The 16,354-nt window shown below is 36.0% G+C and overlaps 2 protein-coding genes across 5 annotated transcripts; both read left to right on the top strand.

Annotated features, from left to right (window-relative positions):
* Positions 1-429: 429 nt before the first annotated feature.
* On the top strand, positions 430-5,126 carry Gp93 (heat shock protein 90 Gp93). The gene is made up of 4 exons (XM_029322954.2): positions 430-599; positions 682-768; positions 1,121-1,727; positions 1,842-5,126. The coding sequence occupies exons 1-4, from the start codon at positions 554-556 to the stop codon at positions 3,469-3,471; spliced, it is 2,370 nt and encodes a 789-aa protein (XP_029178787.1). The 5' UTR covers positions 430-553; the 3' UTR covers positions 3,472-5,126.
* A 1,399-nt stretch (positions 5,127-6,525) lies between these two features.
* Positions 6,526-14,998, top strand: LOC114946522 (constitutive coactivator of PPAR-gamma-like protein 1 homolog). Of its 4 annotated transcripts, none has more exons than XM_029323051.2 (16): positions 6,526-6,655; positions 7,375-7,865; positions 7,981-8,153; positions 8,228-8,341; positions 8,499-8,645; positions 8,762-9,131; positions 9,424-9,669; positions 9,771-10,151; positions 10,240-10,378; positions 10,513-10,638; positions 10,738-10,855; positions 10,942-11,242; positions 11,804-12,075; positions 13,398-13,526; positions 13,903-13,997; positions 14,226-14,998. In XM_029323051.2, exons 2-16 carry the CDS (start codon positions 7,652-7,654, stop codon positions 14,374-14,376), a joined length of 2,976 nt encoding a protein of 991 aa, XP_029178884.1. In that variant the 5' UTR covers positions 6,526-6,655; positions 7,375-7,651; the 3' UTR covers positions 14,377-14,998. The 4 variants fall into 4 exon arrangements, with proteins under 4 accessions (XP_029178884.1, XP_029178881.1, XP_029178885.1 ...); XM_029323048.2 differs by having other exon boundaries at positions 9,412-9,669; XM_029323052.2 differs by lacking the exon at positions 14,226-14,998 and having other exon boundaries at positions 6,527-6,655; positions 9,412-9,669; positions 13,398-13,539; positions 13,903-13,988.
* The last annotated feature ends 1,356 nt before the right edge of the window (positions 14,999-16,354 follow it).

The raw sequence follows: 16,354 nt of genomic DNA, 5'->3' as shown, positions 1-16,354 counted from the left end.
CTTTCAACAACAATGCTTAAAACATTTCATTCCACGTCATTCTAATTAATGAAACAAACATGATAAAAATCGATAATACAATGGACTATTTTGAAGAAAAATGATATGAAAATTGAGGCAACTTTAGCCCCCATAATTTCGACAATGTATCATGTATCGCAGAGACGATTTCGTCCTGTAATCGAATAGGAGGGGAGGAAATGGCGATAATAAATTCGATTTCCGATAATTTCATCCGGCGCGTCCACGACGCCGTGAAGTGAATCTTCTAGAACAGCGAGAAGGGATGGGAGTACGTGGTGCTCTCGGTGCCGACCCACAGGGCCAATCGCACGGTGCCATTTGGACGGAGCTGCCACCCGGCACGCTCGCCATTCGCCAGCGCGTGCTGCGTGGTCGCTCGCGATTGGCCGGCCAAGCGGCTATACGCGTCGTCGTCGCGGCAGTCTCGCGACAGTCGGTGAGGAAACAGCGGAGTGTTAGGGTGCGAGTGATTTGTGCGTCGAAGAGATCCTTTTCTCTCGAGTCTCTTTTGTGAGTCGGCCACGTCGTGATGAAGAAATTGCTCATACTCGTCGCGGGATTATTCCTGCTGACAGGTAAGTCGAGACTTCGGATCGGAGCGCTTCTTCTGGAAGAGTCTGGGCGACTTTCATGATTTATGTTTGCCCTTTTGTCTAGGATTCGTCCGGGCCGATGAAGATGCCGACGAGGATGTCGGTACCGTGGAGAATGACCTCGGAGCCAGCCGCGAAGCATCGCGAACAGGTACTCTATTTCAGTTTAAATTATTTTAAACGATTTTCGTGTTACTGTGCGCTCTCTGAAAAATCTTGTAACAGGTGGGAGGAGTCCGTTTAACGATAACGATTCAAATATTGTGATAAACTTTGTTCTGTAATTCTCTGATACATAATTTAATTTATTACATTTATTAATGATCAAACAAATATATTAAGATGTGTCAAAAGAGATTAGGATGTAAGATGGATGTCCTGTTATTAATTTTGTTTGTATATGAAATTCTTTTTCACAAATCTAACTTTCTTTATCTCTGTCTTGTTTATAAAAATATGAATAAGTGGTTGTATATTTGAATTAAGAATTTATATTTTTGCAGATCATGAGGCAGTGCAAAGAGAAGAAGAAGCGATAAAGATCGATGGGTTAAATACAGCTCAGATGAAGGAACTGAGGGAAAAGTCTGAAAAATTTACGTTCCAGACAGAGGTCAATCGAATGATGAAGCTCATTATTAATTCTCTCTACCGCAACAAGGAGATCTACCTCAGGGAATTGATTTCAAATGCATCGGATGCGCTTGACAAAATCAGACTGTTGTCTCTCACTGACAAGAATGTTCTGAGTACAAATAGTGAATTGGCTATCAGAATAAAAGCAGACAAGGAAAATAAAGTATTGCATATAACGGATTCTGGCATCGGTATGACAAAACAAGATCTGGTTAACAATCTTGGAACCATCGCAAAGTCTGGTACAGCTGAGTTCTTGGGAAAAATGCAAGATGTTACGAGTTCTCAGGATATGAATGATATGATCGGCCAGTTTGGCGTAGGCTTTTATTCTGCATATTTGGTTGCGAATGTTGTTGTTGTTACCACAAAGCACAATGATGACAAGCAGCACATATGGGAGTCCGACAGTACCAATTATAGCATTGTGGAAGATCCACGTGGTGATACTTTGAAGAGAGGAACAACCGTAAGGTAAGTTGTAGAAATCTATTTGCAAGATCACATTTTTAAGCAAATTATAAAGTTCAGAAGTTTTATATTAAGAGTATAATATGATAAAAAATAATTTTATTCTTTATTTTGTAGCTTACACTTGAAGGAAGAAGCACTGGACTTTTTGGAACCAGATACGATAAAGAACTTGGTGAAGAAATATTCTCAGTTTATCAACTTCCCCATATACTTGTGGAATAGCAAAGTTGTACAAGTCGATGCGGAAGATGTGGATGAGGATAAACCCAGAGAGGAATCTGAAGACAAGGCTGACGATGATGATGGAAAAGTAGAGGAAGACGATGCGGACGAGAAGAAATCCAAAAAGGTAGATAAGACTGTATGGGACTGGGAATTGTTGAACGACTCAAAGCCAATCTGGACATTGAAGCCGAGCGAGGTCGAAGATAAAGAGTACAACGAGTTTTATAAGACGCTCACCAAGGACAATCAGGAACCTTTGGGAAAGATTCACTTTGTCGCCGAGGGTGAAGTCACATTCAAGTCCGTTCTGTTCATCCCGAAGGTTCAACCGAGCGACAGCTTCAATCGTTATGGCACCAAGTCCGATAACATCAAACTATATGTCAGACGTGTCTTCATCACTGACAAGTTCACCGATATGATGCCAAATTACTTGTCCTTCATTCGTGGTATCGTGGATAGCGACGATCTACCGCTCAATGTTTCACGTGAGAACCTTCAGCAACATAAATTAATCAAGGTCATCAAGAAAAAACTCATCAGAAAAGTATTGGACATGATCAAGAAGCTCGACAAAGAGGAGTTCCAGAAATTCCAGAAAGAGTACAGCACAAACATCAAGCTGGGTGTGATCGAAGACGCACAGAATCGCGCGAGACTATCTAAGCTTCTGCAGTTCCAATCATCCACGCAGAATGAACCGACCTTCCTAGCCGATTATGTATCCCGCATGAAACCCAATCAGCAGCACATCTACTACATCGCCGGCTTATCCGAGGAAGAGGTGAAGAAATCGCCGTTCGTCGAGCGACTGACCAAGAAGGGTTACGAGGTGTTGTATCTGACCGAGGCGGTGGACGAGTACGCAATTTCTGGCTTGCCCGAGTTTGAAGGCAAGAAGTTCCAAAACGTGGCAAAGGAGGGCTTCACGCTTGACGAGAGCGAACAAGGGAAAGAGCGAATGAAGCAACTTGAAAAGACGTTTGAACCTCTGACTAAATGGCTGAGCGACATCCTGAAGGATAACATAATTCGAGCGGCAGTGTCGGAACGTCTGTCCGACTCGCCCTGCGCCCTGGTCGCCAGCATGTTCGGCTGGACCGGCAATATGGAGCGATTAGCGATCTCGAACGCGCATCAAAAGAGTGACGATCCGCAGAAGACCTATTACTTGAATCAGAAGAAGACCCTGGAGATCAATCCGAGGCATCCGCTCATCAGAGAGTTGCTGCGCCGAGTCGAGGTCGACGCATCCGACGAGAAGGCGAAACACATCGCGGTAATGATGTTCCGTACGGCGACCCTGCGATCGGGTTACATGCTGCGGGAAACCGCTAGCTACGCAGATGACGTGGAGCAGCTGATGAGGAAGGCCTTGGGCATCTCTCTCGACGAGGTACCAGAAGAGGAGGAAGCGCAGGAAGAGGAAACGGCGAACAACGTAGAGAACTCGTCGAACATCGATGCCGATGACGATAGGCAAACGGAAGATAATTACGAAGACCACGACGAATTATAATGATAAGAAAGCAGTGCATGTAAAAGTGCGATATTCGAAAGACTTGATATTCTAGAGACGTAGCTATACAATGTATAGTTACCCCAAGTTTCCTCCGAGAATGCGACCTTTATCGTTGCCAGTCTAAACAATTTAGGCATATACAATAATAAATACGTCGATCCGATCTGATATTTTCGTATCATTGTTGTTGAAAGAGATACAACTTAAATTCCTTCTTTTTATAATGAGAACCGATATACATATATAGTTTTTGTGTTTTTTTTTTGTTTTTTTGTTCAATCTTATTTCCGTCTCATCGATATTTATCAAGGAAATTGTATATTTTTAAGAGGTTTAATTTATTACTTTAATTTGATCTTCCACATCTCCTTTTAGAGTAACGGGAGTAACGTGAACAGAGAGCACTGACTGAGCGTTACTGACATATGGTACGTTTGTGATATATGTGTGAATGTATTTGTACATGAAATATGCAAATTATCATGGTGTAAGTAGTACTTACAGCATGCAAATTATATTAAAATTATATATATATCTATACTATATTGATGCGACAGCACAGTTTGTACATGATATCCATCTTTAAATCCTGAGATAAGGATGAAAGGCTCTCGAGAGAAAACGATCAGTCAGAGATCAATATTATTTGTTAATATTTGCGATATAAAAATTACAAGTTCGTATCGAATGCAAGAAAATATACCATTAAACGCACTAACGAGAAGTAATACGCATGCCAAGTATTTATGTGTTTGAAAGAATGAGAGAATAAAATTTTTTCTATACATTATTATTAAAAACAAAGTTATGATTATTCCTTTTGGAACGGCCTAATATATATCGAAAATTTAATCGAGCACAGATTTTCAACTTTATCGATTACATATCTTCACTTTTGTGTTGCTCTGATAAAATTTACAAGATATCAAAAGAAATGTATTTGAGTCGATAAATATATTAACTTAAAAATTATTTCTATTTTATTCTAAATTTAACACTGTAAAATGTGTAGTGAATCTATATTTAAAATGAAAAAAATGTATATATATAGGATGTAAATTAATTCGTGCCTACATTAAGTACATAACGATATTTTTTGATAAAAAATAAGCCTGAAAATTAATTTTATTTGATAATTCTTTTCATTAAGGAAAAAATGATTCAACATCTTCGGAATTATTTTTTGTCAAGAAATATATGTTGTATACTTAATTTTAATTATATGGTATGTACACTTAATAGGCGTGAATTAATTAACACCATCTGTATATATCTCTTTCTTAAAAAATAAAATTATTCGAAGAATGATAAAACGCACAAGAATATAGAACATCTATATAGATATTTATATCGTATTTAATTTGCAACCTAAGTGAAAAAAGAATAGAATTACTTAATGGAGCTCACTATTCTTTTCTAATTATAAGTTTGTCTCTTTTTCACTTTTAACAGAAAGAGATTTACTACCTGCTTTTCTTTTGTATTGCTATGTCTGTGATTCGTTTAGAAAGCTGTTAGCTCTACTGGGCGTTAGAAATCTATTGTATTATTTGACCAATCAACTCAGAAAGATTTTTTTTCAAGCTTTTATAATTGGTCAAACATTTCGGGCGGATATACACTGAATACAATAAAATACCCGTATCTAGGTCTCTGAAACGCCTTCCTTATTTGCTTTAAGGAGAAAAATGAAAACTGCGTTTCAATGGAAAATATATAAATTCATTTCACATTCTATAAAAAATATAACGTATAAATAAAAAAAAAATATATATATACTCTTTTTTTTATTAACGAGATATTGTTTTTATCAATATTATTGGATAAAAATTTTCCCAAGTTAAATTTACAATTTTTTATTTAGAAATAATCTGTGAAAGAAATTTGTGACAATATTAATTTATTCAAATAGGCATTGCAAAATTGACGTATGTATATAATTTTAAAAAAGTCCGACGCAATTTCTATTATTCAAATCTACTCGACAAAGTTCCATTTTTTAATTTATTTATATTTACGATTTTATTAAAATATATTTACGAAATTTTTTATAATACTTTTCCTACAACATATAGTATGTAACATTTCATATAATTTTTCGATCGCGCGATGTATTTTTTTTACAGTAATTAAATGTCGCCTAAATTTATCCCGCATTTATCTCAGATTTATCCGATCAATAATATTCTGACATAAATAAATAATTAATCTAATCTCTCGATTTAATAATATATAATTGAAAAATGTCGAACAGAAAAAACGCGCCTGTGTCATTTTTTAACAGTAATAAAATGTCAACGTCTGCATATATTTATCTCAGATTTATCCAATCAATAATATTCTGACATAAATAAATAATTAATCTAATCTCTCGATTTAATAATATATATAATTGAAAAATGTCGAACAGAAGAAACACGCCTGTGCCATTTTTTGACAGTAATAGAATGTCGACGCCTAATTTCGCCTGCATATATATTTATCATAGATTTATCCAATGAATAATATTCCGTCATAAATAAATGACGAGTGAAATCTCTCGATTTGATCTGAATAATAAAATGGAAAAATGTCGAACAGAGAAGAAATACGCTTATGCCATTTTTTGACAGTAATAAAACATGTCGACGCCTAATTTTCGCCTGCATATATATTTATCTGAGATTTATCCAATGAATAATAGGTTTGTTCGCGTCGCATGCTCCAACTTGCTCCTTTTTATTTCAATGCGCTCGTATTGGTCTAATTCGAGGAGCGCACCAATACGAGCGCATTGGAGTAAGAAGGAGCATGTTGGGGCATGCGACGCGAACAAACCTAATATTCTGTCATAAATAAATGACGAATGAAATCTCTCGATTTGATCTGAATAATAAAATGGAAAAACGTCGAACAGAAGAAATACGCCTACACGAGGCGTGACACGCGGAGGCAGACGCCGCGCCGGCGAATTTTGAAATGGAACAACGACGTGTCGCTTAGTTCCGGCCGCCGGCCATTGTCGCGGAGACGCCACCGAGCGGCCAATCAGCGTCGCGGCTGGGCGATCGGTGGTGCGCTTGCGAGAACAGGCAGCAGGGACTAGGGTCATTTCCGTTTACGATTCGACGTCATCCACGCTCCCGAAGGCCCGTGTGTTTTTGTGTTTCTTTGGGGCCACGATGATTAACGCTAATTTAACGTAAGTAACGATCTCGTCCGGGCTGCGGCTCGCAAGGATATCGCTCGTATTTGCTTCTGTGGCCGCGAAATCCACGCGAACGCACGCTCCGGTTCTCGCAATCGAGTCTCCCCAGAGGGCGGGGGTCAGGGGCACGTTTAAGACGGAAGATTGCACCTAACCCGAGAAACTCGGACATTCGTCTACTCGAGAACGAATCGGATGAGATACCGAACGCGTTTTGGGGAGGGTTCCTTCCGGGATTCGTCGTTTCCGGGTGAATCTGTCTCGGAATATGGCCTCGAGCGTGATTGACCGGTTGCCAGCCGGCGAACAAATCCCGTGGGGACGTCCCCCACGTCGGCCCGGCCTCCCAGACGCGCGTATAAACAAAGCGAATGGCGTCGATGACGCTCGAGGCTTCGACGAGGACGTCGTCCTCGTCGGCCCGGTCCCCTTTTTTCCGTGTGTCTCGATTTTGGGGTAGCGGGGAGGGGATACGAGACTAAGAGGCGTTTACAGGCGTTTGGGGTCGAACCTTTGTCGGGATGTCCCTCTTTTTTTCTTCTTTTTCTTTCCGGATACCTGGGCGTGTATGAATCATAATTTCCCCCTCCCCGGAATGTCGGCGACTCGAGTTTGCACGAGATGAGCAACAGATTTTTGACAGATAATTGCGATATGTAAATGTACCGATCGCGCCAAGATTTGAAAGTCATGATGGTTTTTTCTTTTTACAGATTGAAGTTTTTGAAATTGGAATTAGGTTTCTTCGGATATTAAAAAAACAAACACATCACACACACTTACACATATTAAAAAAAAAAAAAAACAAACCGATGTAAAAAAAATAAAAATAAAAAAAGGAACGTGTCGCTGGTCTCTGACAACGTAAAAGATTGAAGGAATTCAAGAAGATAGCGACACCCTCTCCGCATAAGAAATATAGTAATTGAGACAAATTAAGGTGCGGAGATTCGTGACTGTTAGAGCGCAACTCAGGAGTATATTGTAAACATGGGCATTCAAGACTTGCAAACTTTCTTGGACAGCAACTGCGTGCAAGGAGGATCCGTGCCTATAGATTTGTTGAAGATTGCGCGTGTGGTTGCACAAAAGACGCAACGTAATCGTGTAATTAAGGGACAACAGATACACAACTTTGGTAAATTGAGACTAGTTCTTGATGGAGAATGCTGCTTGGACCGATTATATGGTGGATTTTTCTCAGGTGAGTTATAAGATATTGTATTTTGTATATTTTATTAACAATTTTGTATATATATATATGCATTTGATTATCTTATTTACATTAAATTGACACAATATGGCTTTAAATTTCACAGATTGGGCTTGTGGTGGACAATGGAACCGCATGCTCCAATTTCTTGCGGTTCTTATACAAGCGATGGAGATGTCAGGACTAGAAATAGCTGTATTCTTTAATGGATGTTTTGAACCTCTTCGGCGAGCCGATTGGGTGCAACAACAATTGCAAATGCGTGCTAAAGTTAACAATGTAAGTCTCTCTCATGCACTAACACTATCAGATCAAATGGACAAAGAGTGAAAATGTTGTACTGAAATCTCAAGGTCCTGAAACATATAACAACGAAAGGTACACCACCGCCGAAAATCTGGTGGACTCCTCCTGTATGTTTAAGGACAAGTTTACGTATGGCTCTCAGGCATCTGAGTGTTACAGTTGTAAGTTAACAAATATCTGTTTTTATTCCTTTCATCATATTTTTGTGCTTACAATTGTTGATTACACATTTCAACTTTTGTGATTAAACATTGATTAAACTTTCAATTAAACAATTATTAAACATTGTATAAATTAACATTATTAATGTTGTGACAGTTGTGTAGCATGGATGATCATCATCAGGAAGTCATTGCATATTGTCGTGAAAACAATTACAATGGGCTGATAGCCGATGATGCAGAATATGCTGCATTTGATCCTCCACGGTACTTCTCATCTGAACAGTTGAAGCTTACGTACAAGGTTAGGTCAGATTTTAATAAGGTATAAATAGATCTTTAATAGTATAAAAATAGTCAATGTTATATTTTTTAACAATAATTAACAATGTATAACAAATATTTCTTTCTTTACAACAGGGTTCCCTTGATACAAAAGAATATATGCTCTCTGAACTCACTAAAACCCTCAACATACCATCTGATAGGCTGTGCATACTAGCAGCCTTACTTGGCAATTACATATTGACCGAAAGTGACTTGGCCGATTTCTACAAGAATCATAACATTAGCACTAACATGTTGAACAAGACGAGCGTCGAACAGATGATTAAGACGATTGCGAACTTCGTCAGGGAACTTTCTTCCGTGGAGTTGGATGTAGTTTCGCAAAAAGTCTTTGGTTCCACCTCTGATCCGAGATGTTCTAAATTGAGACAGTCTGTCCAGTACTATTTAAATGGAACGAAAGAGGGATTTTTACATTATAAGCCTGTGAAACCAGCAAAAGGTAAGGTGACAAAAAATTTTTAATGTACTATTGTTTGTAAAAAAAAACTAGATAAGTTATATGTTGCTAAAACTTTCTCTAAAATAAAGAAAAAAGGAATTTCTTTTGAGTATTTATAAAGTGTGTTTAAGGGAAGAGATCGCGTTTTATTACATATTTATAAATATAAATAAAAAAATTAAAGATAAAAGATGATTGAGTATTTTAGTAACGTGTATTACAAGCGTGCTGATATAATATAATATTGCCAGATAAATATATCTATATTAATCTCTTTTAGTTCATAAACTAGATTCCAAGCCAAGCTCACAAGCTCAGTCGAATCTGTCGGACACGCCGTCAGCCTCTGAAGGCGAGTCTAATCTGGAGACATCGAGATTCGCGTCTGAGACTCTGGAGAGTGAACGCGAAAGTTTGAACGCGTACAAACAGGCGACCGCTAATGCAAAGGCAGCGCCGCAAATCGTAATCGATCCACCAGGGCTTCAGAGTCACGGAGACTCTGATAGAGACATTATACGTACGGAAGAGGAAACAAGTATGTCCGCAAATGTTATAAAATATAACGATACTCTTTACACCTTTATCGATGATTTCTTGACTATAACTAAACATTTGAAATTTTTAAAATTAAAACAGATGATGGACACGCTATCAACGGTACTCACAATCTTTTGATAAGTTCGTCGAGTTCGAGTAGCAGCTCCTCCGCAACATCACCGTCCCACGCAACGGCCGATTCTGCGAGACAGCCGGAAAAAACGACCAATATTCCCATCACATCACCAGAAGTCATGCGTACCGCTTCGGAGCGTCATCAGAAAGGACTGATGTCACCGTACATTTATCAAATTCTCATCGCTGGCGAGATTAAACTGCCGGTTCTCTTGGAGGATGAAAATCATCGCGAATTCCCTTCCATTCACGTGATTTACAGACCAATTCGACAAATGGTATATGCGATTTTGTTCAATCTTCATCATCGTATGTATCTAGCCACGAAGAGTAAAGAGAAAGGTGGCAAGTATCGATTTTGCTAATTATGATATAAGATATGTCTTCTGTATTAAATCTATCCTAACTTTGTGCAAATTCTTGTGCTTATTAGACAGCGACAAGGTCGAAGTTCCAGACGTGATAATAAGGGAATGGGTGTGGTCCAAGTCCAATCCATATCAGACTCCAGAATTGGTGAAAGCGGAGCAAATCGGTTGGGGTGTCCCTACAATTCAACGTTTATGGTTTGGGTAAGCAATTTATCTATTCAATGAAACTGAATAAAGTTATATAATTCAATTACTTGTACGTAAGAATATGCTGTAAATTAATTTATTAATTTATTAAACTTTTTTATAAACTGACAAAATTTCCTGTTCTTTAGCACAGTTATAGATGACAAGCGGCGTAGACTTAGAGGATTCCTAACTTGTATGAGATCCGATACTCCTCTCATATTAAATACCTCATATGTTCCGCAACATCTGTTGGTCATGGCTTGTGTTTTGAGGTAAACATCGATTACAATCACCTTTTTCTTTTAATTTATAAAGAACTGAGAAACTAAAATCTGAATTCATTCGATAAATCTTTGATATTTTTTTCGCAGATACATCATGTCCTTCTCTGACAAGATAAAAATTTTACGCCGTCAGGAGTTGGATGCCTTCATCGCGCAAGCTTTCTCACCAGAACTTATGAATGCTCAGTATCTACAAGATCTGCAGGTAAGGTCATATAATAATTTTTACAGCTATTAATATTTCGACCATTATCTCAGCAGACAAACATTTAATTTATCATTGGTATATAGCTTCCATTAGTGACGTCGCGCGGAGTGCAACTGGCTACCTTGTTCATGGCCGGGGTGGAGACTGCGTTATTGGCGAACGACGCTTGCGGGGCACCGATACCATGGTTAATGTGTTGCCCTTGGCTCTATTTCGACGGCAAATTGTTCCATCATACGCTTGCTCGTGCCACTGTCGCCAAGAACTTACTGGAGCTCTGCAGCGGACATATTGACCGTGTGGTGAAGGTCGAAAGGATGAGGAAAGCAATACTTGAGGGAATTACTCCGATGTTCGCCCGCCCACCGTTGCCTGTTGCACCAGGTACGTTATGTTTCTTTATAGTTTTTCATTGAACTAAAATTTTGCTCGATATAGTCAACGGCGATGTTTGATTACATTTTGAGGGAGAGAGTGATAATTAAAATTTACGTAGAGTTGGTGGAACAACTTTAATTTTCGGCGGATAATTAATTTTGTTCAATACTTCTTTCTCTCTCTTCCAGTTTCTTTAGCATCCTACGAGCTTTTATCATAGGATGTTTTCGAATGGAAGTAAAATGAAGCAGCCAATATTGCTTCGCGAGGTTCACCGATATGACCTCACGAATCTCAAAACTGCAACAAAATGCATTTCTTTCGTTTAAAATTATTTTTTAGAAAAGATCAGATAATATACAAAAAGAAATTTATTTATTATTATACACGGTCTATTCTTTTAATTAATCGCGCACATTAAAAAATAATTTTTGTAAAATACAAAATATATACTATATAATAATTACATATAATATTGTATAAAATTTTTCTGCGTAATAATATAATATATTATTTTATATCGATTTACTTATACGCATATAATGATTTTATTTTTTATCTTCACAGGTATTCGTGTATCAGTTCCTCCCAATGCTGCCCATCAGAATATTTTGCCTGCTGGTTGTCCTACTATCAACGAAAGTTTAATGCGCGGTGGTCGTACTAGTGGAACTATCCCGCCGCAGCGTGGTCTAATGCGACGTCCAATTCCATCGCGAGGTGGTCAATTGGAGATTGCCGGAGTTGTAGTGGGCCAGTGGGGTCCGAACTACGGGCAGCCTGGTCGACCCCTGCCGCAACCGTTGCAGGGACATCCGCGCGGACGAATTCCACCACAGGTAGGATATAATGGAGTTGACACGCAATAAACTATATGCACGTTTGCGATTTCGTAATCTTTAGTTCCGTATCGTTGCGTGTATATGGAATGTAAGGAGCACACGATGACGATATTCTGAACAGATTTTAGGGGAACGTTCGAGATATTGAATAGTCTCGATCCGCTTTCGCTATTTAACATCGCCGACGTGCATTTAGGAGGGACATCACGTAATACCGATTTAATGCAGAATTTAATGCAGTTGCACTATACATTTTATGTAGTTTTTATACATATACTTATATAATTTTTATATGTATAGACGCGTTCGATTAGGTGAAAATGAATTAAGAAAAAAAAACAATCATGTGTATCCGAAAATTTATGTATTAAGTGATGGAGGATAATTACATTTATCCTCTCGTATATTATGCAATTTTATGCATGTTATTTCCTTATTCCGTTAGACTTCATTTATGAATGCAAGTGTTTTGACATTTGTATATTTTCTTTCAATAGCTTTGCAATCTTGTATTATCGCATTTGCATGTTTTTTGTATGTAGTATGGACACTGTTATAAAATAAAGGTCTTTATATATTTTAATTCAGAATATTTTTAACTTTTGTTCCTTATTTTAAGTTTTATGTGAATAGCTTAATATTGAATGATATATGTAATATGTAGTTGAGTCACAAGCAATGTGTGCGTAAAATAGTTTATATAAATTATACATAGTTATATATAAAGAATTATATAACATAAAATTTTATACATATTTCGAAAAAAATACTTTATCTATAATCACAATAACATACTTATCTCTTATAGAGATTCCTTTTCATCAATTGTTTATAGTTTGCATTATATAACTATGTATATGTATATAATTGTTATAATTTAATTATTTAACATTATATGTTGTAAACTCTTATTGATATGAAAAATATGATAATTTATAAATATTATTTATCGAAATTATCATTAATCGTAGCAGAGAGCTTAATCTTAAAAGAGCTTATCGGAAAGATATAGGTGTTTGCGTAACAAATCCATTATAAAAAAGAACATAGTAAAAATTTATCGTAATTAATAACTTGTGTGTAAAAATATGAACGATGCATCAAAGATTTTCACAAATTTATCTAATCATATATATCTCGTAAATAGAGTCCATTTATCCACGATGTGAATTACTCCTTTATTGCAAAAAAATTATGATTTAGATTATATATGATATATAGTTATCATAGTTTTCCCACCTCCTTTCATTCGCATGTTTAATAATTTATACGAGAATTTTTCCGCGTCTGTCACAATCTAGATGACAATTTTGTTGCAGGTAACTTCTATCGGTGGACTTAAATACGGTCTTCCCCGTGGATTCAATCCGATAAATCGACCGACCTTTCAAACACGTGGGACCAACCGAGCCCCGATTGCCGGACGCGGAAAGAAGACTCAAATGAAGGTAAAAAGATCTTGTAGGTATATATAAGCGAGAAGAATATGCTGGGCAAACGTGGAAACTCGAAAGATCCTTTGCTCGCGACTGTGCATTTTATTTAAATTGATAACGTCGCAACAAACATATTCGCAATCGATATACAATATGATTTTTCCTAGTGATATTACTTCTGATTACTATTATGGCATATAAGACGAGAGAAATACAGAGAGCGACGAGAATCTTAATTTTCTCTTGTTGGATATTTTTTTTATCTCTTATTAAGATACCAGTAAGTCCTATGAATTACAATATATTTCCGCGCTCGCCTGCATATGTCCTAATAAATCATTTGATTTTACGAAGACGAATGCATTTGAGATATTTATTGATATTTTAGGTGACTGGCAAGAAGAAGACTGCTATTAAAAAGACTACCGAAAAGAAAGATGGCAAGAGTCGTACTACTCTTGCCGATGAAATCACCGATTATAAGTGAATATCTTAAACTTTTCTCTATCTAACGCGTATCTTATAATTCAAGATTTAGCCTCGCATGATGTAAACAAAATTAATTCAATTTTGAACAAAACTCATTTTCATTTTATTGATGTATAATTGTATATTTCTCTTTTAATTATATTTTACATTTTATCAATTCAAATATACATAGATTATTAATCTATGAGTAACATATTTATAACAGCACATTCTGTATTTCAGCGAAACTGAAAGTGACGATGCAGGTCGCGCATTGCTGACGAAGGATGTGCTATCAGGTCAGTTTGATGACGCAGTGGAAAACGGTGCTAAAGGCATGGAAAAGGGACAAGGTGATGCACCGCTCGTCGCTCCGGTAGCTACGGAAAGTTAGATATTACCGACGTACAAAGAGAAAATCTCATGAAAACTGTAACCACTTCCCGACCATGACTCAAGACTGCTAACAATCTACGTATATGCTCTACGTATATGTTCTACGTATATGAGCGATTGTGCATCGGTAACACTTGAATATTTATTTTTTTAAATTGTTATCAGAATTTTTCTTTCTTGATAATACTTATCATAATGTAATTGACAAAATAATTCGCAAAATTTATGTATTAGTACAAGTTGACGTCAAACTGCGCGCATTCGCCACTCGTTATTCGTGAAAATTTATGGTTTAGCAATGTGAACCTTCTACTTGTAATTCATTGTCTGTTACATCGCAATCCATATTCGCGATTTACGACTTTGGTATTTATCGATAAATATTCATATCCATTTTATTATCAATTTAGTGATAAAAATTTACAATTTTATCATGAAAATGTTTATTATCAACGTACTTATTACATAATTTAATGAGTATAATTCGAAAATGATAATTAAGATTGTTATTTAAAGCTACAAATGGTGTTATAAAATATAACGTTTTATAAAACGAAATTTATCATTAGGGGAATATAAAAATACAAGTATTTACATACAAGTGTGTTATTTATATATTACAGCTGTTATATAAATATAATATAATATATTATATAATTATTATATATATTATATAATTTATTATATAAATATATTTATGATGTAATTGTAAATATATGCACAAATATATTTATAGATATATTTATATTCCACCAAAATGATGGATTTGCTGATATTTAAAAGCTATCATTTTTAATAATATCAAGCGACAATTTTAATTATAATCTTATTTTATAAAGCAAAATACGCATACATACAAAACTTTATTGAACTCGATGATAAAATGGATATTTTATATATTTATCTTGTAATAAAGTTTCGACAATTTTATGCGCAATCTCGTGGATAAAGCATTATTATCTTATTTTTCAAGCAATTTTTTATTATCATCAAAAAAATCTTTAATAGATAAATTGGTACAATATGATTTAGAAATATATAATATTTACTTGCAATACACTTTTCTGGCCTTTTTTTTAAATTAAAACTTTGTAATATACTTCTATTACAAAATTTTAATTTTTCAAAATTAAAACTGCATTTAAAGATTTGTTTATATATATATATATATATATATATATATAAACAAATTCACAATATATATATTTCTTAGACGGAATAGATTTTCGAAGCACCGATAGCAGCATTTAAATGCTATTTGCTTCGTTAGTGTTACTTGCACAAAAGCTCGAATGGGTCCAAAATATTGAAATATTAATAAGAGACGAGAGATCTTTACTTAAATGGTGTAGTCGCGACACACGATGTAAAGATTTTACCCATTTTTGACACGATGACCTCACTGCCAAACGTACTATTCTGTATAAGATATAGAGAGAGAAAGAGGAAGAGATAAGAGAGGAAAAGAAAAAAAATCGTGCTTGTGTACTAAAAAAAAGGAGGAAGAAAAACGAGCTAATTTTGCTCGCATTATTACTCGACTGATTACGCGTGCGCTAATTTTACTACTCAAAGAACACAAATCGTCAGCTGCTATAAGTATTTAATTCTTAAGAATTATTTTTTTTACACGAAAATATATATTTTCCGGTATTATATGAAATGCTCGCTGCGACATGTCTCAGTGATTCGATCTGATCAACGAAGAAAGTAGCCTGATACATATATTACATACATATACACACGCATCGTACACATTACAACACGATTACTGACTTTTGTAGATAAGAACGAATATCAGAATGAAGCACTGAGATAGTCATTGGCACATGGAGACTGATGCTTTTCATATAGGTAAAATATATATTGATATATATATATACATATTATTTAGATTAGAAAAAGATTCCCACACATATATGCAGTATATTATACGTAAGTTGTGCCTGTGTATGATGTATGAATGTGTTGTACTT

This window comes from Nylanderia fulva, unplaced genomic scaffold (genome assembly GCF_048542155.1).
Source record: "Nylanderia fulva isolate GAGA-0341 unplaced genomic scaffold, ASM4854215v1 Scaffold9, whole genome shotgun sequence".
NCBI classification, from domain to species: Eukaryota; Metazoa; Arthropoda; class Insecta; order Hymenoptera; family Formicidae; genus Nylanderia; species Nylanderia fulva.
This window is presented reverse-complemented; position numbering and strand designations above follow the sequence as displayed.

Excerpts from the sequence above, each read along its gene's own strand:
- Gp93 (XM_029322954.2), top strand. The coding sequence starts at position 554 with ATGAAGAAATTGCTCATACTCGTCGCGGGATTATTCCTGCTGACAG. Across the intron at positions 600-681 it reads GGGATTATTCCTGCTGACAG|GATTCGTCCGGGCCGATGAA; the intron begins GTAAGTCGAGAC and ends CCTTTTGTCTAG. Across the intron at positions 1,728-1,841 it reads AAGAGAGGAACAACCGTAAG|CTTACACTTGAAGGAAGAAG; the intron begins GTAAGTTGTAGA and ends TTTATTTTGTAG.
- LOC114946522 (XM_029323048.2), top strand. The coding sequence starts at position 7,652 with ATGGGCATTCAAGACTTGCAAACTTTCTTGGACAGCAACTGCGTGCAA. Across the intron at positions 8,646-8,761 it reads AGTTGAAGCTTACGTACAAG|GGTTCCCTTGATACAAAAGA; the intron begins GTTAGGTCAGAT and ends TCTTTACAACAG. Across the intron at positions 12,076-13,397 it reads GCGGACGAATTCCACCACAG|GTAACTTCTATCGGTGGACT; the intron begins GTAGGATATAAT and ends ATTTTGTTGCAG.